We start from the raw sequence: 25,000 nt of genomic DNA, 5'->3' as shown, positions 1-25,000 counted from the left end.
GATTAAACCTCCTGAATGCTGCACACTGTACCTTTAAGAAGATAAAGATTCCAGGACTGAAGTTTGGACATGAAGGTGTTAGGAAGTCCTCACATTAAACATTTCAATCTCATAACATCACAACAACTTTATAATCATAAACAGAGATTTAAGATGACTATGAGCTCTTTATTCATGACAATAACTCATTTTATTATTCATCTGAGGTTCAACCTTTCTGTTTTCAGAGCTCCTCCTCTAACAAACATAAACAGGAAGCACTTCCTGTTTTGTTTATTTCATTGTTAAACAGTTTTTTCATAATTCTGTTCTCCTCCTCCTCTTGTCCTCCTCCTCTTCTTCAGGTCTCCTCCCAGCAGCCATATTTGTTTGTCCTGTTCACATTTAGTCTGGAGACCTCCTCACTAAACTCAGACTGAGACGGTCCGGCGCTGTGACATCACTGCTGATGTAACCGTGATGTCATTTCTTTTATTCTTATTCTTTTTGTTTATTATTTCTTCCACTAACTTGAGTGCCGACGGCATTTACTGACGACAGAGCTCCAGTTGTACTAACCCGGTGACTGACTACAGTACCCACAATGCAACACGGCAGCCCTGAAGAAAAAAATGACAAACGAGAACATTTTTGATTTAAAAGTCACAAAAAGAACAAACGAGCATGAAAGAAAAAGACGAGACGACTTTGTGAACTTTGAAATCTTTGGACGTCTCGTGAGCCAATGAGAAGAGGACTAGATGGTGATGTCATCACGTTGAAATTAATCGTTTCAAGTGAAAAGAAAACACGGCAGAGTTCTGGTGTTTTTTGTGTTGTTTTTACTGGTGTTAACCATCAAACCGTCCAATCACCTTCTTCCTGCACATGTGGTCACTTCCTTTTCACTTTTTACTTTTTTTACTTTTCAGTTATTTGCTGTCAGATTTTCTCCCAAATCCATCTGTTGGTGCAGAGTTTAAAATAGGACGTGTAACTTATAAAATGTAAAATATAACACGACTGGATTCACACAAGAAGTCAAAATCAGATTTGATCCTCTTTACACTTTAATATTCAGACATCAGATGTGTGTCGGTGTTATAAACCTGATGCTTTTACATCCAATCAGCTCACTGCATTCAGCGCTTATCTTTATCGTTATTTTATTCTTTTGTCTCGTTTACTTCTGCCTTGGTTTGTGATGTCCTACAGTTCCCAGAATGCCTTTCAGCAGCACACAGCGACGGTGTGTCTATAAATATCCGAGTGCTACAGGTAGATGACAGGTGATTGGCTGATGTGTGGACCTATGAGGTAACAGCTCCTCTGTGCCAAATTCCTGTTGGGTGTCTTTGATGAATCACAGCCTCACAGCCCTCCAGTCACCGATTCCTTTGCTGTTATAACGTCGTGATCCTCTGACTACGGGAAGAAGAAGTCGCTCATAGATCCCTGCACGACATGTTCACAGTTTATTACTAACAACAAGACAATTACTGTTTGTATTACTGAGTTTAGTTTCATTTTTCTTTACACTAGTCTGAAAGAAGAAAAATAGACCAAAATCTCTAAACTGATACATGTATGAATGACGTATATATATGTATATGTATATATATGTATATGTATATGTATATGTATATATACCTCATTCATACATGTATTTATACATTAGCAAGTCTCAGTCATTGTCCACCAACAAAACATTTGATGATCAATTAGAAAACACCTTTAATTCTCAGAATACTTAAACGCTCAAAAGTCTGAAACGTGAATCTTTTCCAGTCCGTCAGGTCGCAGCTTTTTAATAATCCGTTTTCATGCACAGCTCCGGTGTTATCGACCTGAATACACAAAGATCAGAGGAACTCCAAACTCAGAATCTGAATCTGACTGTATTAACGTTGAGGATGATTCCGTGTTGATGTCGGGTCTGAATTATGACGTCGTATCACAATATCTCATGTGTTTACGACATCTGATGGATTTCTTTCTGTTTCATCGTTCTGGAAAAGTCTCTGATTGAGACGGAAACGTGATTCTTCAGAGAACGTCTGTTTGGACCTCATGTTGCTGTAAAGAAGAGGAAACACTCTTCTTCATCCCAGTAGTTTGAGTTCTAACAGTGTGGACGTGTTGTTCCTTCTCCTGCCTGTGTGAGTGCAGCTGTCTGTAGAGTTCTTTTCTTTCTTAACCCCTCGTGTATTTGCTCTGCGGTGCTATTTGCTGTCTTACAAACTATCGAGGACGAAGAACCTCCTGGTTGTGTTTTGAATGTATTTGTAAATGTTTAGCTGTGTTTCTCTTAAGACACGCGGTAGAATGGGGAACCGTTCTGGACCAGACTTCAGATCAGAGTCCTGGTTCTGGACTGGACACACACACGCACACACACGCACACACACACGCACACACACACACACACAAACACACACACACTGAAGGACAAACTGCTGAGCACTTTGATTGGAGGACGGAGGGATGAATGGACCAGTTAGATGGTTGGAGGTGAGACAGGAAGCGACACGTGATGTGAACCGTGTGCAGCCAGTAGATTCTGATCTAACACACCTGTACAGCCCCCCCCCCCCTGATTGGTTTTAGTTTGTGAATAAAGTGTCGAATGCCAAAATGTACCTCCTTCTCTGCTCAAAGTGTGTTTTTTTTGTTTAGTTTTTTACAATTTTAGATTCCATTTAGTTTCTAAATGTTTCTATTTAAAATAGATTGAGTCTACTTTCATAAAAGACAAAGAGAATCTGAAGATGTTCACATTTGAGATGCTGGAATCAGGTAAAATAACTTTCTGTCCGTTAATGACTCCTCTCAATGACTACAGAGCAGACATTCAGGGATGTTACATTGAATCCTGAGGATTTTGGTGACCTCTGACCTCTGTTTGAATTCTGAATTGTACACAAAACCCTCCAGATCAGAGCTTTGTAGAGATCTTCCTCTCATCGTTAACGTCCTCGCTACACTGAAGAACACTGACTGAAGAATGGCCACAACATTGGACCAGATGTTTGCAGATGTTCATGTTATTCAGTATTATTACTGAATAACATGAACATCTGCAAACATCTGTTTAACAGCGTTAAATCCAAAAAACATTCAGATTAATGTTAAAGCAACTGCTATCACGAAAATGATGATGTGAGAGATACGTCGCTGACTCCGTTTACATAAAACGTTAATATCAAATATTCCGGTTTTTTTCCAAGAAAGACAAAATTCCTCCCAATCGGTTTACACGGCTAATGAAAATAAATATTCCTGTTTACATGCAGCCGTTCATCTTCAGATAAACCTCATCTTCATCACCAGTGAACCCCGCGGTGACGTCCCAACACGTCGTTTATCTCGTCTAAATGTGTGAAAGTGGAACATCAGGAGCTAACAGATGTTTCTCGGCGTGTTCCAGAGGTGGAGGACATGTTGGACCTCTTTCATTCCCTCAAACACCTTCTTGAAAAGGTCTGCGTTGAGAAATCAAGCAAATATGGTCACTTCCTGTTCACCTCTGTGTTTGGTCCGAACTCAACATCATGGTTAGTTAGCATCGTTCAAAGAAACTCCTCATCTCATTCCTGCTCCACAGAGGATGAACCCTTGTCTGTTTCATTGGCTCCTTTATCTTCCTTCCAGGCCAAACACATTATTGATGGACTGCTGGTCACATAAATTAGCAGTTGTCGATGTTCGTGTTGTTGGAGATCTTCGTGGTTTGTGTTTCACAGGCCGGCAGCTTTTTTATGATGCAGAAGAGCAACTTAAAGAAGTCCACAAACTCTACGTCAAACACCAACAGCTATTTATTTTTCATTTTTTACTACACTGAAGATTTCAATCGGTAAAACTCACATATAAATAGTCAAACACACAGTCTGAATACAGGCACTATATCACAACTGTTATCGGGATCACATTGAGGTGGTAGTGACAGGTTTAACCACTAGGGGGCAGAAAACCCGTCAGCTCTGGTGTGTCGTTAGCTTATTAAGTAGTTGTGGCTAATACATTAGCAAAGCTGCTGCCTGCTTCCACATCCAGCGGTTACAGAGCAACGTGATCGTCCCATCGGAGCGACGCTACAGTTGTTATATGAACGCGACAGTGAGAGCCGGATGGACTCAACCACACAGTAACTGTGCCGTAAAACAAAAGCTGTGAGCTAAAAGAAGCTAAAAGAAGCTAAAAGAAGCTAAAGCTTATTAGTATTCTCAGTGTGATCAGCACAACGAGAGACACTTTAACATTACACAGTCATTTGATTCAATGTAAATATTAAAAAACATCACTTAACTCTTAAAATGTATGTATGTAACAAACTGTATATAAATGCAGCCGCTGTCAGCGACAGTCAAACCACTTATTGACGCATAATTTATATCTTATTTTGTCCTCAGCTACAAAAACATGCACATTTCTCAACATTTGCAGCAGCGATCAGGAAGGTTTTCACTCTAAATGACGGATTAGAGAAGCAGGACTCAGTGGTGGCGAACACATACCGGGGCCGCTACGTTACTTAATTGATTCCAGGAAATAGCCACAGCCTCGCATTCCGTGTCCGACTCTTGACAAATGCTCTCGCCTCGTCCCACGATCTCTTTTGTATTTTAGAATTTACCGAATGAAGTATTTCAATCTTAAATAATCTTACAAACTCACTCAGACTTGTGTGACAAAGTTTAGCTTTCAGCAGCAACCATCACTGTACGCACAACCTGCTGAAACCGTTCAGTACAACAAACCTTCATAGTTTAAAACTAAAAACCTGTAACATTCAGTACAAACCTGTAATACTGCTACACACCAGCTCTTATTCATACTCGCTTCCTTCAACACTTCCTCTACCAACCGGTTCACGGTGCTTCACAGTGAGACACAGAAACATATCCATATGGTTACAGGACAGCAGATGCAGATTGGCGCGTCCCCCCATGATCCTGGACTACGCAGCAGAAACACGTCAGACTGAAACTCACAGCAATCAGATATTGGAAACGTCACACAAACAGCAGAAAAACACTGAAGGTGTTTGAAGAGGCTGCGGAGCTTCATTCGATGATCTGCAGAAACACAAACAGAAGATCAGAAACACCGTACGCATACAGAGCAACAATGAGCGCGTGAGCGTGCCTCACCATGGCGACCTTGCTGCTCTGCTCGCGGGTTCGAATCCGCAGCTTGTTGACGGTCGTCTCGGCGACGTCGGCTCTCTCCTCGGCGTCGTCCAGCTCGTGTTGGACTTTCCTGACACGCACCGTGCTGCAGCTCACCTGCTCCTCCTGGTGGACACAAAGAGGAACAACGGCCGCGAAGATTCAACTTTCAAACCTTCAGAACGCCCAAAACCCCCACCGGAGGGCAGCAGAGCGGAAACAAAGTTGCGAACGCAACATTGACACGTTGTCAACTTTACAGTTGATTTGTAGATTTAGCAAACAGTTGCTTACCTCTACAACCAGCGGTTACAGAGCAACATGTAAATGATTTAACAGCTTCTCTGAAAGTGATGCTACGAGAGTCCTCAGATTAAACCAGGACAGTGAAGTTGAAACAATGAGCTTAAACTGTCTATAAAGATTCATCTGATCACACCGGAGACACACAGCCCGTTGTCATCTTACACATTGCTATTATACAAAATATGGATTTAAACTATTTCAACACTAAATTCTGATTTGCGACCTTCATCGTCTCAGTTTGAATGAAATCATAATGAGACTCACGGCGTTCTCTGTTTGTCTCTTGTAGCTCTTGACTTTGGTCTGAAGCTTATCGATGAGCTCCTGCATCCTCAGCAGAGTCTTCCCGTCCTCCTCTGACTGCAGGGACACAAAGACAACCAATAAAAACACATAGAAGCAACGAAACGTCTGTGTGGACAGAAGCAGCAGCCGGGCGACGGGAGGAGATCAGACCTGGTACGTCAGCTCTTTCACTCTCTTCTCGTAGCGACGGACTCCTTTCAGATACTCGTCGCTCCTCTTCTGCTCCATCATCAGCTCCGTCTGCATCTCCCTCACCTGCACACAAAGCATCGCTCCTGTTTTATCCGCTCGGGTTTACGTCCTGCTGCTCGGTTCTTATGCGTATCGTTAGGATTTTATCGCAAGTCCGTTATCAAGTCAGTTTTCCCTCCGTAGCGTGTTGCTACTGTCTGCTGAGCTCAAACACTCACTCTTGTCTCCAGCTTGTGAAGCTGTTTCTTTCCTCCCTTCAGCGCCATCTGCTCCGTCTCGTCCAGCTTGACCTGCAGCTCTGCAAGAGAGAGACGACCACGGCGCTAATCAGCCCGGCAGGTGAACCTCTTTTGTCAACCGTCATCACAGAGTTCGTGTTTTTCTTTTTGTACCTTTCACCGTGGACACCATGTTCTTCTTCATCCTCTCCATCATACTGCTGCTGTCCTGCTCCTTCTTCAGCTCCTCCGCCATCAGAGCCGCCTGGTGAAGAAACGTGAGAGGTAATGAAAAACGTAACAGATGAGAAGGGAGGACCACAGGAAGAGGTTCAAACCCTCCAGAAAACACAAGATCAATCAGGCTTATTTTTGTTGTGGGCAGAGGTCAGAGGTCAGGACTGACATCAGTGATGGCCTTCTTGGCTTTTTCCTCAGCACTGCGACTCTCCTGCATGGCCTCGTCCACCTCCCCCGTCAGCAGAGACACGTCGGCCTCCAGCTTCTTCTTCTGGTTCATCAGACCCGAGTTCTGAAAAACACGTGCAGGTAATCAACCAGTCCATCAACAACCTGTCAGTCTGTCCAGAACCTCTGTTCATTGAATGATTAGTCCGTCAGTTCATCAATCTGTTGGTCAATAAGGCAACTAATCAATCCACCAATCACTGAGGCGCATCGATCGCTCAGTCAACTGATCAGTCCGTCAATAAATCTATCAGATAGTCAGTCCATCGGTGTGTGTGTGTGTGTGTGTGTGTGTGTGTGTGTGTGTGTGTGTGTACCTGTGTGGTGAACATGTTCAGTCTCTCCGTGACCTCCACCAGCTCGTGTTCGGCCATCTTGCGTCCGCGGTCGGTTAGTTCCAGAACCCCACGCAGCTCCTCCTCCTCGGCCGTCATCAGTGAACAGCGTCGGTCCAACAGGAGGATCTGCTCTTTGAGCTGATAGGCCAACTGGACTTTGTCCTCCAAATCCACCTGCTGCTCTCTAACCTGTGAGAGGACAGAACCCAGTGAGACCCGTTAAGACATTCTGCCACATCGCAGACAAGACCCAGATCCAGGCTTCACCTGCAGCCTCGGACCTGCAGTCTGAGCTCAGGAGGGAGGAGGAGAGCTCAGCTCCCGGCAGCAGCAGCAGCAGCGTCTCCTCCTCCTCCAGGAGCAGAGCTTCTCCTCTCTGGGAGTCAACACCGACACCACGCTGCTGGAGACCCAGGACATGTTGCTGGACCCGCTGGAGGGAACCAGAACCAGGACTGAGAGGGTCAGACTGTCAGACCTGCTGCAGTAACATGAGAGGTTTTCTAAAGAGAGTCTGGTGCTCAGAGACACTACCGCTTTAGTCCACAGGGGGCGACAGAACCAACACAACATGAAGGTTTCTTTGAGTAACTTTGTTATTCATTTTATACACTTAATGTTCCCAAACAAGGTCGTCTTCCTGGATGTTTTGAAATGATCTGTGAGAAGTTGATCCAATGCTCTAGTCACGGGATGAAGTCCACCTTCTGTTAATCTGTGGACAACCTTCTCTGAATGGGAGACCTCCGTTACCACCACCGCCCCTTATTTAAAACAGAAGTTCAACAATCCGAGGGAAGGGCTCCTGTAATCTCCTCGTAACTCAGGAGACTTAAATAGAAATGTAACCTTCAGTGTTGTATTCAGCCTCCCCACCCTGACGTTGAGGAGCTTATTGTCTTGATATCTTGGATGGATTCTGATCAGATGAGGCTACCTGTGTCTGCAGGTGTCTGATGGCCCTCTGGCTCTCGGCTGCCTGTCTGTTGGCGTGTCCCAGCTGAACCTCCATCTCGTTCAGGTCGGACTCCATCTTCTTCTTCAGACGCACCGCCTCGCTGCGACTGCGAACCTCCGCCTCCAAACTGGTCTGCATGGTATCCAGGGAGCGCTGGTGGCCCCGCCTGGTGGACAGCACTGGTATTACTGCGCCGATTCACGCTTCATGCATAGTGTTTCTGCAGGTCTACTGCAGATCTTACAATATGTTTTCTACTATTCTGATTCCTGATTGACTATTATCAATATCTCTGGTACCTGAGGTTCTCGATCTCTTCATCTTTCTCTGCAATCTTGCGCTCGAGCTCGGTCCTTATCTGGTGCAGCTCCACCTGAAATTTCAAGGTCTTGCTCTCCTCGTGCTCCAGAGTTCCCTGGTGGGTAGAGAGTTATTTAGGTAACAGTCGAGTTGTTAGACAGTTGGCGAGTATCTACAGAAGGTAAGTTAGTTACCTCTGCTTCCTCCAGAGCTGCTCTGACATCACTCTTCTCCACATCCAGGAGCTTCTTCATCCTCTCCAGCTCGGAGATGGTCTTTCCTCCCTGACCGATCTGATCCGTCAGGTCCAGTATCTCCTCTGGAGACAAACACAGCGGCTCAATATGAACTCAGGTCCATAACAGTCACGTAAAGCAAGACGTTTGGCACTCTTTGAAACTAGGGTTCCCAACGGGGTTCTTGTTAAAGAGCTGAGGTTCTACCCAGAACCGTTTACTTCTGAATAACACCTTTCTGAAGAAACCGTTTTTTCGAGGGAAGAAAGAGTGTTAAAAGGACACGCCCACAATCCAGAAACTCAACCGCCCACAAACTGTGACTGTGAACGAAGGATCGTTGCAACTCATCAAGTACGACATAGAACCCTCGGGACGTAGAACGTTTTTTGGAAAAACCTTCTGGTGGGTAGTTGTTAGAACTAGGTGGATTGTTGCTTGGTGGAACCATTACAGCATACAAAGGTTCTCTGTGAAAGCTCTCATAGGGGGGTTCTGGGTGGAACCCTTAACGTATGGTTCTAGGTATAACCATTTATATTGGGTTATGTGTAGAACCTGAAATCTGAAAGGGTCCCAAGTGGAACCTTTACAAAAGGTACTACCAGGAACCAAACAGGGTTCCCCTACGAGGACAAACCAAAGAACCCTATATGGTTCTATTTAGCACCTTTATTTCTGAGAGTGTGGTCTCAAGTCTGCTATGAGAGGTTAATCAAAGAATCACACGTAACCACTGACGCAACCTGTAACCCGCCAGCTGATGCAATATATCTTTGGACGTATCTTGGTTACTATTGTAGGTAGAAACATACTCATAAAAACCTTGTCCTGCCCTCATTCACATCAGGATGTCTTCCACATTCTGAGAGCCCCACTTAAAGACTTCACCTTGCAGAACCACGTCCACAAAACTAAAGCCATCGCTGCGGCTCCTCCGGGTGACGAAGAAAGACAACAAAGACCAGATACCTTGCAGGTTCTTGTTTTCTCGTTTAACCGTCTCCAGATGGTCCAGAGCTTCTTCGTAGCAGTTCTTCAGTTTGAAGAGCTCTGTGCTCAGACTGCGGGACTCTCTCTGCGAGGCCTCCAGGTCCGTCTGACTCTCCTCAAACTTCAGCTTCCAGTCGCTCAACAACTGCATCAAACAAACAAGCAAAACCACAAACTTGTTGCTGAGATTATTTCTCACATCGCATCGTTTACGGCTGGTTAGAGTGTCGGCTGGTCTCGCTGACCTTGTCAAAGTTGCGTTGCCTCTTGTCCAGAGCCAGAGCAGCAGCGTTGGTTCGTTCCAGTTCAACCAACAGGTCTTCAATCTCCGTCTGCAGACTCACTTTGGTTTTCTCCAGTGAGGAACATTTGGCCTGAGACGTCTCTACAGCTTCCTCGACCGTCTGCAGTTTGACGACCAACTTTTTCCTACAAACAAACAGCACGAGATGAACAGTTATGAAGCAGTTCAGACAAAAACAGCTGCACAATCAGAAAATAAAATACTTGAAGCGACCCGTTATGCAGCTGGTAAAGACGGTTATAGAGTCTGATATTATATGTAGAAAAGCCTGATGGTCGCTGGGGATCATGAAGATTCACAGCTACGTTCATGAGAATCCAGTCCTTCCAAAAGCAGCAGCAGTAATAGTCAGAGCGGAAGCAGAGCAGGTTTGTGGCAGATGTAGAGCAAATTCATGAGTCGATAAGAAATGAAATCAAGACTTATACACTGAAGGATATTGGATATATATATATGATATATATTTATCCTTTCTTTTATATTGTAAGTGTGCATATGCACTTGTCTTAAGCTACATTTCAGTATTTCTGTTTATCCCATGTCGTCCTGTCGGCCGGTCCAGAAGGACGTGTGCATCTCTGTGAGTTGTGACATGCGGCGATAACGTGATTCCACCATCACAGTATTCTTACTTTGCGTCCTCCAGCTCCTCTATCCTCAGCACGGCGTCGGTCTCGTACTTGGCTCTCCACTGGACCACCTGGCCGTTGGCTTTGGAGAGCTCCCTCTGCAGCTCCGCTTTGGACTCCTGCTCCTCCTCCAGCTGCTCTCTGAGCAGACTGCTGTCGTGACGGGACGCCTGCACCGCGTGAGCCAGCGCCACGCGGGCCTGAAACACACACACACACACACACACACGGTCACGCGTGTATTTACTTTGACTAAACATAGTTCGGACAACCATGAGGTTGAGTATTGAAATGATGGATCAGAGTTATAAAGGTTCAGCGGTACTTTGCTCTCCTCCTCCAGCTGCCTCTTCAGGTCTTCGGAGTTCTGGAAAACCCCGGCTTTGGAGCGCTGGAGCTGACCAATCATAGCGTCCCGCTCCTCCAGACGACGGCTGTACTCGGCTAAAAGAACGACGACACAGAGAAGAGGTTTTAAAGTGGGTTAGTCCAGCCGCCTTCATTAGGTTTCATGACCTGAGAACAGATTCTTTACACTTAAAATGAATTCAAATGTGTTCATACTGTGTGTTGATAGTTGTAATATAGGCTGGAATAATCATGTGCACATCGACAAAATGTCAGTGGATAATCGAGACATCTTTCTTTTTATTATTATGTGATAAAGGACTATATTTGTGTGTATGTGTGTGCGTGTTGTACCAGTTTCTGTGAGCGCTCGTGCTTTCTGAGCAGAGACGTCGTTCAGCTGTCTCTGCAGCTCCTCCGCTTTGCTTCTGGTTTCGTTCAGCTGGTCCTCATAAACCCTGCACATCTTCTCCACCGTTCCCTACAAACACACACACACACACACATTCAAGAAGCCAACTGACGATTGAATCTGGTCCAGAGTCACGGTGATGCCACCAGACGACAGGTTTCTAGCAGAAAGCTGCATTACAAACTAGAGGAATGGAGTTAACAGAATGAAGGTGTTTTCCAGTCATGAAGCGACGCCCCGTTTATTCCTTTGAAAGTTGCTCATTGGGGCATGAAGCGAAAAAGTTTGACTTCTGAGTACAAAATTCAGACAAAAAATACCTGCAGCTTCCTCATCATTGGGCCCACAGAGCATGCTCATCAGCGTCTCCTTTAGCCCCGCCCCCTAGCCCTCGGCCCCGCCCCCTAGCCATCGGCCCAGCCTTGTTCTCATTCACACGAATGGAGGAAAGAAAATAACGCTGGATTCAGCTATTAGTGCATTCTACTACTCTTTAGGAGCTAATGATTTAAATAAGGGCTGTTTATGTGTTTGTACTGGGAAGTTGATTTACCTCAAAATATATCCGATGATTTACAGACGTTTTTTAGGCCCAATGGCATTATGGGATGGAAGCAATGTCAAATGTGCTTCAAAGCTTGGCACTTGTTTTTCTGGGGGCTTCGGTTAAATGCCAAAACCCCTGGATTTCATGTGACCCTCTCTGCCTGGTGAACGTGGAGTAAGAAGTGGACTCAGTCTGGTTTGTGGATTGCAGTTTTGAAGCCTCAAGTTTGGCATTTTGGTCGTCGCCATCTTGGTTTTTTGGAGCCAGAAGTGATCACATTTGGACAAAAGGGTGGAGCTGGTGAGGGATACGCATTGCTACACCTCAATACTAATTCTCAGGTCACTCAATCACTGTGTAGCCCCGCCCCTAAAGCATCCCCTGCTTTATGGTCTGTGTGACTCTAAATGGACCATCATTTACTAAATGAACATCATGCTGTATTGAAGAAGACTTGAAACTAGAGATTGAGACCATAAACTCATGTTTACAATGTTTACTGAGGTAATAAATCAAGAGAGAAGTAGAGTCATTTTCTCATAGACTTCTATACAACCAGAGGAGTCGCCCCCTGGTGGACACTAGAGAGAATGCAGCTTTCAGACACTTCACTGGAGTTTTCTTTTTAAGGCGGACTTACCTTGTTCCTGGATAGCTGCTCCACGTTAGCAGCTAGGTCGTCGGCCTCCAGCCTGAACTCGACCTTCTCCTTCTCCAGTTTCTGTTTGGTTCGCTGCAGAGCGTCAATCTGCTCGCCGAGCTCCACCACCGTGTCCGAGTGCTTCTTCCTGAGAGTGGCGGCCGTCGCCTCGTGGTGAAGCCCTGCCTCCTCCAGCTCCCGCCGCATCTTCAGGAAGTCCGCCTCCCTCTTCCTGTTTGTATTTTAAAGTCAATTTGTACACCGCTCTGTTTTAAGTAAACACACCTTCAGATAACCAAAGTCATTACAATTACAACGTGTTGTAACGTGTCAGCTACGCTTTAATGCTGATGATGACCTGTTGAGAGCGATCTGAGCAGCAGAGGCTCCTCCTGCCTCCTCTAGTTTCTCCCCGAGCTCCTCCAGCTCTCTGGTGATGTCGTTCCTCTGACGTTCGGCTTTGGAACGCCACGCTCGCTCCGCCTCCAGCGCCTCCTCCAGCTCCTCGATACGAGTCTGAGGGGAGCGATGAATTATACACATGAAGTGATGAAGGGGAGGATCAGGAAGCTGGTTACAAGTTCTATTCTGGATCAGTCGGACCAACCTGAAGCTCTTTGATCTTCTTCTGAAGATGAGCAAGCACGCTCTGTTCATCATCCAGTTTAGATTGAAGCTGACCCGACTCAAAGTCTCTTCTTCAGGGAGGCATAGAGAGATGGAAAGAGAAAGGAAATGATCGTAATGCTACAAAACATTTTTCATTTTTCATTTTTACATGTTAATTCTCGACTTTTTTTGTTGAGCTTTGTCGTTGATAACTACCAGCTCCAGACGTGTTTTCTTACTTTTTCAGTCTCTCCTCCAGCTCGTCCTTCTGGTTCTCCAGGTCTTTCACCGAGTCCATGGACAGCTTCAGATCCCCCTCCAGCTTCCGTTTGATTCGTTCCAGTTCCAAACGCACCTTCTTCTCCAGCTCCAAGGAATTCTCCACCTGCAGAGAAGAGAAGGGGGAAGGCTGTCAAGAAATGGAGACAAACTCAGAACAGAGTACTTTGATCTCATGACATACCAGAACCTTCTAGGTGGTTCGAAAGAGTTTTGTGGTCTTTCAAGAGTTCCCAGTTTAGGAGGTTCTAGTGGTCATAAAGAGGCTGCGAATGTCCGTTGGGTGGGCCTAAGGGTTGAAAGGGCTTTAGATTGTCTAGATGGTGTCTTTTAGGTGGTTGTAGTGGCCATTTAGGAGGTTCTGGTAGTTCTTTAGGACGTTCTAGTGATCAAATAAAGGCTGCAATGGTCCGTTAGGTGGTACTTGTGGTCACTGAGGAGGTTTTAAGGTTTTAAAGGGCTTTAGGTTGTCTAGGGGTCTACTGGTCCTGTAGGATGTTCTAGTGTTCATTGAGGAGACTCAAGAGATCCTACAGGTGGTCCTGGGGAGGCTCTTTGGATGGTTCTTATGTCACTAAATAGGCTCTAAAGTTTCTTCTTAAGTGGTCATTGGGTCACTGAGGAAGTTCCTTCAGATGGTTCTTGTGGTCCTTTGGGAAGTTCTAGTTCGCCTTAAGGAGATTTTAGGAATTCTTATGCAACTGAACACCGATGGGACATTTTAGGAAGCACTCTTTACCTCTTTTATCAAAACACTAACTGGAGGAATGTTGTCCATCATTTCAGCAGCAGTCCACAAACGTAGAGAATCTATGAGTTGGATCACTGAAACTTTTTTCCCCCTTTCGTTTATTACGTTCCACAAAAGTAGAATGCCAAAGTAGAAAGACAGACGGACATGTTAGCTGATGCAAATTTACATTCACCGACAGTTCGTCCAGTCCAGTGTGTTTGCTTATCCTAATATTTAAGTTTTGACACTTCAACGAGGTCTTTTCTATTTTCGCTTTTATTGCAAAACTGGAAAAGTAGGGAAGGAAGGCTGCTGAGTGCGATAGGTATATGTCTTTTCTTACATTGTCCACTTGCTGCTCCAGCCTCGATTTCACCTTGACCAGCATGTTGACCTTGTCCTCCTGCGCCTGAAGGTCAGTCAGAGCCTGCTGGTGAGCCTCCTGCAGGGCGACTTTCTCTCTGGTCAGAGATGCTATGGTTTCATCCAGAACACTCATCTCATGGGACAGGTTCTTCACCTGGACAGAAGAAAACAAATAATATTCAACTTATCGGTTCCACCCCGTCAGCAGCCTGAAGCTCCCAACCAAAAGCAGGAATGGAAGAGAACACATTGTAAAGTGAAGGAACCCTGCAGTGATACAAAGCTGTTCGTTAACGCACTTTGTTCTCGACTCCATGTCTCTCTTTCTCCACTTTAGCCAGAGTCATCTCCAGGTCGTCCACGTCTTTCTTCAGTGACACCACCTCCTCCTCCAGCTGACGTTTCTTGGACGACAGCGAGGTCGTCAACTCCTCCTCGTCCTCCAGACGTTCCTGCATCTCCTTCAGCTTCGACTCCAGAGAGATTTTGGACTGAATCAGCTGGTTGCAGCGCTCCTCTGCGTCTGTCAGGTTGTCCTGCTCCTGGATGATTCAAATGTTAAAAAAAAACACATTTTAGATATATTAAAGAGAATAATGAGTTTACAAGAGAGTAAGTGGTGCAATAAAGAACAGCCCTGTGCCTCTACCCAAAGAAAGAAAAAGAAGATAACCCATTGATAGAGACTTTTCTAAAGAAGCTAGAAGTCTCGTAGATCCGATAATCCCCCGATTGTTATGTGTTCTGCGTGCTTTAACAACTGCATTGACATCAGTTCATCTAGAACTAGATAAGAGTTGCGGACCAGGATAGTTCCTCGAACTTTCAGCGAGACTTACAGCTTGAAGCTGAAGAGCCAAGTCGTTTTTCTCCTGAACCAAAACCACCTGCCGCTCCTCCGCCTCCCAACGCTTGGCCTCTGACCTGACGGAGAAAGACACAACTAACCAACGTGACAGATTTAAAAAAAATAAAAAAAACAGAGCAGAAGACGTACCATGACAATTAATATCTCTGCCTGCATGTAGTTCACTTTCTCAACCCGGAGTTAAACGTAACGTAAAGAGAGTCTAAACAGCTGACAGGTGAACAGACCTGTCGAAGGCCTCTTTTAACTTCTTGAACTCTTCTTTGAGAGCAGCCAGTTCTTTCTCCACCTGGGCGCTCCTGAGCATTGGGCGGAGCTTATAGAAGAGCATCATCCACGGCCAAGTCCTCACGGTGAAGAACGCTCTGATGTTGAACTGGATCACCAAAACAGCATCCCTGAGAGGAAGAATTAAACGCCCGAGCTCGTGCTTTTACCCACAAAACAAATCCTTCTTTCCAGCAGACGTGCTGCTGTTATTATTAATTCACGAGGTAGTTGTCATATTGACCTTTGCAGCGCCATTTTATCCCGCTGCATCCTCATCAGCTTCCCTCTGGCCATGGCCTGAACGATGGTGAGGAGCTCAGCCAGACGGATGTCCCTCATGTCCTCCAACAGACCCAACAGACCCGCCTTGAAAAACACCTGCGAGGACGGAGAAGATCATCTTCAAGTTTTGCATTTGCTTCAGAGGGCGTTACAATCAGTACAGCATATGGCACCTGAGACCCTGGTAGTATTATTCACTGCATCTGTACCTTATTGTGTCCAAACTTGTACTGGCTGTGGTCGATGTCCAGAGAGCCCAGCAGTTTCTCCACTGCCTTCCTACTGTCCACAAACGAGTCCTCTGGAATTGCAGCAGGATTCAAGATGCGATAACTGAGAAAGAAAAGTCCACATGGGTCACCGGAGAGCACCGGTTCAAAACCTTCTTGGCAGGAGTAAAAACTCAGTAACACAACTGAAACATTAGCTTGTCTGGCTCCGTGTCGTTGGGTTTGAGACCGACCGTTGTTTGAACTCAGCGTACAGGATGCGGTTTGGAAAGCCCTTCCTGCAAATCCGGATCCCCTCGAGGACTCCGTTACACCTCAACTGGTGGAGGACCAGGAAGGCATCCATCACACCTGGAGGACGGATGTAGTAAAGACACTTGAAGCGTCGTGACAGTGTCGAGAATGTTTTGATATTTTAGATTCAATCTGCTGTCCTTCATTTTCATGGGACACATTGCGTGACATTGAGAGATACTTTATTTTTCTTTATTGGGTGTAAGTTAGTTAATATTAGCAAATCCACTCAATTAATCAACAATCGTCAAAGTAAATTGCCCGGTGATAACGTTTAATAATTACTCTCTGGTTTCAGTTTCTTTGATGTGCATCTTTTCTGCACGTCCTCAAACCTAAACATGTGGTTATGTACATTTTAACGTAGTAACGTAGTCGTTAACTTCAAATAACTCACCAACGGCGGCCTCCTGGGTGAAAGTCCTGTTTGTTTGACTCGTCCATCCACCCCTACCCTCGTCTACCTGGACCTCCAGTAATGATCACTACTGCCACTAGAGGTCGCCACTCAACAACAAGTGTAAATATGTTGCGTAATAAGCTGCTTGCACAAACAAATTATAAGGCTGTTTTTTTCGGTATTGACATCTTGGTTTCAACTGATAATATTTTGATTTTGGACTGCTGGTCAGACAAAACGAGATAATGAGCATATTAATCAACAATTAAACTAATTGTTGGTTGCAACCCTAATTGAAACATTGACAACTATTGGAACAATGCTAAGAATTGCATATTAATGCGTGTTAGTCTGCTAATATTATTGTTAGCATTTAGCTCTCTGGTGTGTGATGCTACCGTTGTTTGGTTACCTGGACTCTTGGTGTCATTGGGGATGATGCATCGGACAAAGTGAGGCTGAGTGCTGCGGAGGTTAGCCATTAGCTTCTTTAGATTCTCCTGTATTTCATCAAATAAACAGACAATGAGTGGGAGTCCGTCTTTAAGGAGTGTCAGGAGTCTCACCTGTCAGAGTCAAAGAGATGAACAACTGCCATCTCACCTTGTGTAACTGTGAAACTGTCTGAAAGGAAGCTGCTTTCCTCTTCCGGTGTCTTCCTTCAGCCTTTGGATCTCCCGCTAAAACAACAGCACAAACAATACTTGTTTACCAAACACACAAACACAGTGTCACACTTGTATTTCTTTCCTTTAAAGTGTGTTTAGTTACCAATGTCAGAGTTGATGTAGTCCTCAAACAGTCCAGCCATGAGTTTGTGGGAGGATTTCTGGAACAGAGCTACCACCGTCTCATTCAGAGGATCTTTGTTCTTATCCAGCCATCCTGTGATATTGTACGGCACCTACAGATAAATACATGCAGAACATGTGACTGTGAATTGATTTTTATAAATCAATAACTCAACACAGAGGCTTCTATTTGAATCCTATTATCCGATCGCTGCAAACAAATATGGCGTGGAGTTCCACAGGGCTCCATTCTCGGGCCTCTTCTCCTCCGGATCAACAGGCTGCCACAAGCAAAGATTATGGAAAACTCTCACGATAATCTATTCCTGAGATTTAGATAATGACTGACTAACCATATCATCAACAAAGTTTCTACTGGTTTAACAAAGATCAATCAGAAATGTATGTATTTGTTTGACTATTTAAAGTCAGTGCTCACCTTGAATCCCTGATACTAGAAACCATGCCACGTTGTAATGTATTAAGTACATTTTAACTAAACATGACCTTCAAAATAGAAGCATAGACTCAACATCTTCATTGGTCACTCACATGGACTTTTGTCTTTGGCTTACAGACAAACAACTTTCATCTTGATCTGCTGGTTTGCGGGTCTTAAGGTGAGACGTGAGACAGAAAGCTGGTGAAAACCTGCTCTAAGATTGCAGCTCAACTCAGTCTTGCCTCTTAACTTACAGTATGTCTCAGAAAGACAAGAAAATCATGTCCATGAAAAAACTAAATAACCATAAAACACTCAGTAGCATCACTACTCTGGAGGCAGGAGCTCTGTCATTTTCTATCTCTGCATGTGTCTTTTGGATCTGTTCCTTACAACACCCCACGAAACCGTAAATGACAAAGATCAGTCCAACTCTGAGTTGTTGGTTTATCGTGTAAAATCTGCTAGAACATGCATTGTTGTTGTTGCCTTATTAGGCACGTTGTAAATGCCACTGCTCCACTTTATTTCCATTTTACGTTCCAATAATGTAATTTTTCTATTAGAGCCTCCAAAAGCAGAAACTGTCTTTATTTTACTTTGGTGGTTGCACAACTGTGTGATAAAGAAACGTCAGCCGCGATGGATCAGGAAACAAAAACAGTGATAATAACATAATTGCCTTTTTTTTCACAATTTATTTTGATTGGGAACCATCAATCAAACTTGTAGTTAACATTGACCAATTCCAGTTGGCGTCCGATTGAGCAAAGCACCTCTAACATGAGTAACAACAGGAACAACAATGAGCTGATACTCACCACTCCGGCATAGTGAACCAACTCAAAGTGCGTCTCATGTTTGCGCTTCTTGTCCAGCCGTGGCCGCTGGAAGTTGGGCGACTTTCCAAAATGGTTGTCGTAGAGTTTGGTTTTGAAGCTGTTGTCGGTGGCCTTGGGGAACATACACTCCTCCTCCATGATGGACAGAATGCCCATGGGCTGCAAAATATTCACATTCATCTTTGATTATGTCGCAGAATCGTTCATGCCATCAGATTTCACCCAACACGTCTACCTCTTCCATCTAACAGAACTGATGCACCATTGGTTAAGCTCTACCTGTATAATGTCAAAGATAATTAAGATTTACAAAGGACACGAGTAACACAAGTATGAACACACACACACACACACCTTCTCTATGAGGTCTATGCAGGCCTGTAAGTCCAAACCGAAGTCTATGAAGGTCCACTCTATGCCCTCGGTCTTGTACTCCTCCTGCTCCAGGATGAACATGTGGTGGTTGAAATACTGCTGCAGCTTCTCGTTGGTGAAGTTGATACACAGCTGCTCAAAGTTATTGAACTGCAGAAAGATACAAACAACAGAAATGTGGACGTGAATCACAGGTAGGAAGGGCTGCAGTTTAGGTTTCCAAAATAATGAAACCATGTGGCCAAGCAACCCCCACCTCACCCACACACAGATCATTCTCAGTTCATTTGAATATGTTATGAAGGTGCTTTCAGACGATGAGTGGTTGCTGCTTCATTTGTGTATTTTAAAAAGTTGCCATCAGCTACTTCCAATCCTACCAGCTTGTACACCAGGCTGCTGCTGCTGTCTACCGACTGTAACCTCGTTGTGTATTCTTATACATCCATTTCCTACAGCGAAACAAAGAGCTACAGGAGCAATGTGACACCATTAATACAGCCTACATTTTTATTTTAGTTTCGCTTCCTGATATCATAGTAACAGTGAAAACAGTGAAAGCCGCAATGGCAACTTCTCACTGTCTTAATAGCATCCGGCTTTCCACCAAGACAACTAACCTCAACTAACTAACTAACTAATGTTCATTAACTCATATAGAGATAGAATGCTTTGTTTCTTCGAACAACATTTCTCTCATTATAGTGTCAAGCGTGGATTTACAGACGTACCCAAGGTAGCCCCGCCCCTAAAGCATCCCCTGCTTTATGGTCTGTTTGACTCTAAATGGACCATCATTTACTAAATGAACATCATGCTGTATTGAAGAAGACTTGAAACTAGAGATTGAGACCATAAACTCATGTTTACAATGTTTACTGAGGTAATAAATCAAGAGAGAAGTAGAGTCATTTTCTCATAGACTTCTATACAACCAGAGGAGTCGCCCCCTGGTGGACACTAGAGAGAATGCAGCTTTAACACGTGAAGCTTTGACTTTTGGTTGCTGCATGCCAATTGAAAGGAACTGAATCTTAAACATATTGGCGTTGGCCTTTAAAAATGCCACCGTGAGTAACTTTAAATGATAAAATGTAAAGTACACTCCAACTAGAAAAATCCCATATAAAGCTGCCACAGAAACTTATTTTAACCCTTTGAACCTTGAGACTAGCTAGGGTTTAACATTAACTTCTGAGAATGTCACAAAAGCTAACTATCTAGTTATTGTTCACTTCGGAGGGTCTTTCACAGATTCAGAAATGAAGATGGATTCATTTGATCTCTGTGCATGTAGTACAGATAGTCCAAGACAAGGTTAGCGTAGCTTAGCACGAAGCACTGGAGTCTCCGTCACTCTCTCCTCTTTACCTCAAAGACCTCGAAGCCGGCGATGTCGAGGACTCCAATGAAGTACTGGCGAGGCAGAGCGGTGTACAAGGACGAGTTGATGCGACTCACCAGCCACTTAAACATGCGGTCATATGTGGCTTTGGCCAGAGCTGCAACAGCAAAGTTCACCTGCACACACATTCAACAGCCGGTCAGGTTTACATACACCGTGATTGATTGATAGATTGATTGATTGATGGGTTACCTGTTCTACAGTCTGTCCCTTAACGATGTACTCGTGTCCGACTTTGACGCGGGGGTTCAGGAGGCCCTTCAGCAGGTCGGCAGAGCTGATGCCCATCAGGTAGGCTGCTTTATCCACACCTCAACACACACAACACGTACGTCTCATCTCGTCTGACATACAGCCCAGAATACCCGAACACATGAACGCCCCACAACTTTAATGAAGATGAGGAGGCAAAGAACCAGCTGACCTGTGAGATGTAGTACAGTATAAAGTACAACATGTACCTCTGAGATGTAGTGCAGTATAAAGTACAACATGTACCTGTGAGATGTAGTGCAGTATAAAGTACAACATGTACCTCTGGTGAGGACATATAATGATGGTTGTATTTGTGACAGAGAGCTGATGGTGTGTAGCTCTGTGCGTGTAGCTCTGTGTGTGTAGCTCTGTGTGTAGCTCTGTGTGTGTAGCGCTGTGTGTAGCTCTGTGTGTGTAGCTCTGTGTGTGTAGCTCTGTGTGTAGCTCTGTGTGTGTAGCTCTGTGTGTGTAGCTCTCTGTGTGTAGCTCTGTGCGTGTAGCTCTGTGTGTAGCTCTGTGTGTGTAGCTCTGTGTGTGTAGCTCTGTGTGTAGCTCTGTGTGTGTAGCTCTGTGTGTGTAGCTCTCTGTGTGTAGCTCTGTGCGTGTAGCTCTGTGTGTAGCTCTGTGTGTGTAGCTCTGTGTGTGTAGCTCTGTGTGTAGCTCTGTGTGTGTAGCTCTGTGTGTGTAGCTCTGTGTGTGTAGCTCTGTGTGTAGCTCTGTGCGTGTAGCTCTGTGTGTAGCTCTGTGTGTGTAGCTCTGTGCGTGTAGCTCTGTGCGTGTAGCTCTGTGCGTGTAGCTCTGTGTAGCTCTGTGTGTGTAGCTCTGTGTGTGTAGCTCTGTGTAGCTCTGTGCGTGTAGCTCTGTGTGTAGCTCTGTGTAGCTCTGTGCGTGTAGCTCTGTGTGTAGCTCTGTGTGTGTAGCTCTGTGTGTGTAGCTCTGTGTAGCTCTGTGTGTGTAGCTCTGTGTGTGTAGCTCTGTGTGTGTAGCTCTGTGTGTGTAGCTCTGTGTGTGTAGCTCTGTGCGTGTCTTACTCTCCGTGCCGTCGGCCTCGGCCTGCTCCTCTCTCTGCCTCTTCTTGAACTTCATGTTTCCAAAGTGCATGATGGCTCCAACGGTCTTATAGCAGCCGTACTTCTCTTCTGGAGTGAAGCCCAGCGTGTCCATGGCGTGCTACACACACACGTAAACATTGCAGTTTACATGTCATCAGTGTGTGTGTGTGTGTGTGTTTAGGGGGGAGGTTTCTTACGTCAGTGAGCTTCAGCTCCTCTGCGTCGTCGATGCCTTCCACTGTGGTCACACCCTGAGAGCAGAAGTGGTAGTCGTAGGGGTTGGTGGTCACCAACAGCATGTCTGCAACGCAGTAAAGGGAGTTAATCTTTAGCTGATAGATGTCACCCTGAAACTTCACCAGTTCATTACTGACATTCTTACTGAGACATTCAGCCTCAGTAAACGGGAACTGTCGCATTGCACTACGCAAAACCTCATTTGGACAATCAGTCTTCTCTGTTAAAGGAGCAAAACTATGGAACTGTCTACCAACTGAGTTGAAAATGCAACACAACTTTAATGTTTTTAATAGTGGTATTAAATCGTGGCTAAAAGATAAACAACATTGTTCTCACACCTAACACCCTGTAACCACACTTGCACTTTGTGTATGAATCTGTATTTGTATTTGTGTATGTATCTGTGGATATATTTTCTTTCTCTGTTCCTATTTTAACTTTTTTATTTCCATTTTAAACTTCTTTTTAAAAAGAAAAAAAGCCTCCTGTGGACAGGTGTTGTAAATTAGCATTTTGCTACAAACACTTAACACAGTGTGCATCTGGGCTTTGTGTATAAATGTATGTTACAATTCTAATGCTACTGTGATGTCCATATCAAATAAAATAAACATAACATAACATAACATTCAGACTATTCGTTTTTGTATTACAAGATTTCTGAAATATTGTGTTGAAATAGCTTAATGGGGCATTATCATATTAAAAATGTGCTAATTTGCAAACACATCCAGACAAGGAAAAGAGGGATTTTTGGTTATCTCTCTGTATCACTAAATAAATCTGAAAATACTGTCAACAGACGTAAAATATTCCATAATTTCCATGTTTTTACTACTAAATCTCATATAGATGAGTGTGTGAGTGATGTGTGAACCTTCAGAACACAGAGAGGAGTGAACGTGTAGAGTTTGGTGTGTGTAAGAGCTGCTGAAGATTTATCATCAGAGTCTGAGAACAAACTCATTGAGAGAAAACGTCCTTTAAAGAGACGTTTAGTTCATTACAGACATTTAGAGACTCTACAGGTGAAGAGTTAACACATGAACTCATAGATTCACCATGAAGCTTCACCACTTCATCACTCACACTAAGAGGAGGATTTACTGGAGTGAAAGTTTTATTAAATGTTATCTTTAAATATGTAAATGAGGCATTATGTAACGGTAACTTTTGTTAGTCTATGAAACATCTGATTAGATGTCCCTGGTGCTGAAATAGTGGCCGGATTTATAATTGAGACTCTTTCTTTTTTTAGTTCTACATTTTTTCACATGAATGTAATAGAAATACAGGCCTAGAAAACCAGATGAATTAGCATCAATATCTAAAATAATCCTGAAGACATGACATATATTTTTAAAGATATTGATATTTGTATTACTTTAAATTATTAATATTTTCAGCGCTGATCATAAACTTCCAATGCAAAGGACACAAAATAGAGTTGGGATAACAATCACCTTACATGCAAAAGAACGGTATTATAGCTTCATGTCTTACATTTTCCTGATGTCTTGGTTTGTAGATTAACCATGATTTGCTGTATAATCATTTGTTGACTGATTATCACTAAATATTTGAATTTTTTTATCTTTTATATATATTTTGGTTTCCTGCCAGCTTCATTCTTTGTGAAATTGATGAAAATGACAAGTTAAACCTACAGATGAGTTTGTGCGGAAATCCCGTTTTAATTCAAAGTTTTTTTCCCCCATTTATCACTTTTTTCCTGAGGTGAGTGAAACAGCGCCCCCTTTAGCTGTAACGGCGGGTGTCTGTCAGTCTGTGCGGTCAAACATGGTATTACAGTCTCACAGCCGAGAGAGGACACAGGTGAAGTCGGTGTCAATAAACCACGTGTTCATGGAGGTGAAGAGAAGTGAGCAGGTAGAGATGCTAAAATCCCAACATATTGAGTTAGCATCACCGACAGTTAGCATGGAGGAGGAGAAGAAGACAAACAAACATAAGACGCCAGGAGACGCGAGGAGACACGAAGAGACACGAGGAGACACGAAGAGACACGAGGAGACACGAAGAGACACGAGGAGACACGAAGAGACACGAGGAGACAGTAAACGTTGGTGTGGTCACCTTGTAGTTCTGGCTTGTGATTGGACAGGATCTAGTAGTGGGTGTGGTTACCTTGTAGTTCTGGCTTGTAGTTGGACAGGATCTAGTAGTGGGTGTGGTTACCTTGTAGTTCTGGCTTGTAGTTGGACAGGATCTGATAGTAGATGTGGTAGCTTCTCTCTGCCGGCTGCTGGAACACGACTCTTGACTTTTCTAGAAGATCTGATGAAACAATTTTCTTGCATTTTGTCATTTCTAAAATACGAATTGTACGATTTCAATCGCATCTGTTGATTCAAGTATAAAACATACTCACAGCTGTTGATGTCAGCAGACGCCAGCTTTCCTGTCGGCCCAAAATGAATTCTGATGAACTTTCCCTGAGACACAAACACAGACGGACGCTCTTTGTAACACAACACATCCTCCTCGGCTCACAGCGGCCACCATGAATGAATTTATTAAACTCACAAAGCGGGATGAGTTGTCGTTGCGGACGGTTTTGGCGTTGCCGAACGCCTCCATGGCCGGATTGGCTTCAATGATCTGGTCCTCTAAAGATCCCTGAACACACAGAAAGAGAGAGAGTCTAAAGTCTGATGATGTGGAAACTACAGAATGTACATTAGAAGTGGACGAAGTCATCGTGACGTCTCTCTTTGGTTTGTGGATGTTTGAGACCTTAAACTCATGTTTACAATGTTTACTGAGGTAATAAATCAAGAGAGAAGTAGAGTCATTTTCTCATAGACTTCTATACAACCAGAGGAGTCGCCCCCTGGTGGACACTAGAGAGAATGCACCTTTAACACATGAAGCGCAGGTTGTCTCCTGGTCGAAACACAA

At 44.2% G+C, this 25,000-nt stretch overlaps 2 protein-coding genes across 7 annotated transcripts in view; one reads left to right on the top strand and one right to left on the bottom strand.

Annotated features, from left to right (window-relative positions):
• Nucleotides 1-2,618, top strand: part of LOC306704988 (extracellular sulfatase Sulf-2-like) — a gene marked incomplete at its 3' end in the record, with an annotated part of 68,830 nt that extends 66,212 nt beyond the window's left edge. For all 5 annotated transcript variants that reach the window (XM_079171620.1, XM_079171622.1, XM_079171619.1 and 2 more), the window contains one exon: nucleotides 1-2,618. This exon is cut by the window's left edge and continues 806 nt beyond it.
• Nucleotides 2,619-3,779: 1,161 nt separating this feature from the next.
• The window catches only part of LOC306704954 (myosin-7-like), a 28,085-nt gene continuing 6,864 nt past the window's right edge, over nucleotides 3,780-25,000 (bottom strand). The window contains exons 8-46 of one of the 2 annotated variants that reach the window (XM_079171570.1): nucleotides 24,626-24,718; nucleotides 24,471-24,534; nucleotides 24,278-24,376; nucleotides 22,036-22,139; nucleotides 21,818-21,956; nucleotides 20,724-20,842; nucleotides 20,498-20,647; nucleotides 19,106-19,276; nucleotides 18,731-18,910; nucleotides 17,448-17,580; nucleotides 17,280-17,356; nucleotides 17,089-17,176; nucleotides 16,216-16,333; nucleotides 15,962-16,085; nucleotides 15,712-15,848; nucleotides 15,428-15,598; nucleotides 15,172-15,256; nucleotides 14,632-14,874; nucleotides 14,310-14,486; nucleotides 13,194-13,339; nucleotides 12,953-13,043; nucleotides 12,704-12,861; nucleotides 12,346-12,577; nucleotides 11,101-11,227; nucleotides 10,724-10,842; nucleotides 10,402-10,598; nucleotides 9,711-9,894; nucleotides 9,445-9,610; nucleotides 8,431-8,555; nucleotides 8,236-8,351; nucleotides 7,916-8,102; nucleotides 6,958-7,167; nucleotides 6,579-6,704; nucleotides 6,347-6,437; nucleotides 6,173-6,252; nucleotides 5,913-6,017; nucleotides 5,721-5,816; nucleotides 5,133-5,276; nucleotides 3,780-5,057 (exon numbers count right to left, since the gene is read on the bottom strand). In XM_079171570.1, the coding sequence (XP_079027696.1) occupies nucleotides 5,046-5,057; nucleotides 5,133-5,276; nucleotides 5,721-5,816; nucleotides 5,913-6,017; nucleotides 6,173-6,252; nucleotides 6,347-6,437; nucleotides 6,579-6,704; nucleotides 6,958-7,167; nucleotides 7,916-8,102; nucleotides 8,236-8,351; nucleotides 8,431-8,555; nucleotides 9,445-9,610; nucleotides 9,711-9,894; nucleotides 10,402-10,598; nucleotides 10,724-10,842; nucleotides 11,101-11,227; nucleotides 12,346-12,577; nucleotides 12,704-12,861; nucleotides 12,953-13,043; nucleotides 13,194-13,339; nucleotides 14,310-14,486; nucleotides 14,632-14,874; nucleotides 15,172-15,256; nucleotides 15,428-15,598; nucleotides 15,712-15,848; nucleotides 15,962-16,085; nucleotides 16,216-16,333; nucleotides 17,089-17,176; nucleotides 17,280-17,356; nucleotides 17,448-17,580; nucleotides 18,731-18,910; nucleotides 19,106-19,276; nucleotides 20,498-20,647; nucleotides 20,724-20,842; nucleotides 21,818-21,956; nucleotides 22,036-22,139; nucleotides 24,278-24,376; nucleotides 24,471-24,534; nucleotides 24,626-24,718 (5,184 nt within the window). In that variant the 3' untranslated portion in view covers nucleotides 3,780-5,045. Of the gene's footprint in view, nucleotides 5,058-5,132; nucleotides 5,277-5,720; nucleotides 5,817-5,912; nucleotides 6,018-6,172; nucleotides 6,253-6,346; nucleotides 6,438-6,578; nucleotides 6,705-6,957; nucleotides 7,168-7,915; nucleotides 8,103-8,235; nucleotides 8,352-8,430; nucleotides 8,556-9,444; nucleotides 9,611-9,710; nucleotides 9,895-10,401; nucleotides 10,599-10,723; nucleotides 10,843-11,100; nucleotides 11,228-12,345; nucleotides 12,578-12,703; nucleotides 12,862-12,952; nucleotides 13,044-13,193; nucleotides 13,340-14,309; nucleotides 14,487-14,631; nucleotides 14,875-15,171; nucleotides 15,257-15,427; nucleotides 15,599-15,711; nucleotides 15,849-15,961; nucleotides 16,086-16,215; nucleotides 16,334-17,088; nucleotides 17,177-17,279; nucleotides 17,357-17,447; nucleotides 17,581-18,730; nucleotides 18,911-19,105; nucleotides 19,277-20,497; nucleotides 20,648-20,723; nucleotides 20,843-21,817; nucleotides 21,957-22,035; nucleotides 22,140-24,226; nucleotides 24,248-24,277; nucleotides 24,377-24,470; nucleotides 24,535-24,625; nucleotides 24,719-25,000 lie in introns of those variants that run through there. The other variant, XM_079171571.1, reaches the window with a different exon arrangement.

This window comes from Pholis gunnellus (genome assembly GCF_910591455.1).
Source record: "Pholis gunnellus genome assembly, chromosome: 2".
NCBI classification, from domain to species: Eukaryota; Metazoa; Chordata; class Actinopteri; order Perciformes; family Pholidae; genus Pholis; species Pholis gunnellus.
This window is presented reverse-complemented; position numbering and strand designations above follow the sequence as displayed.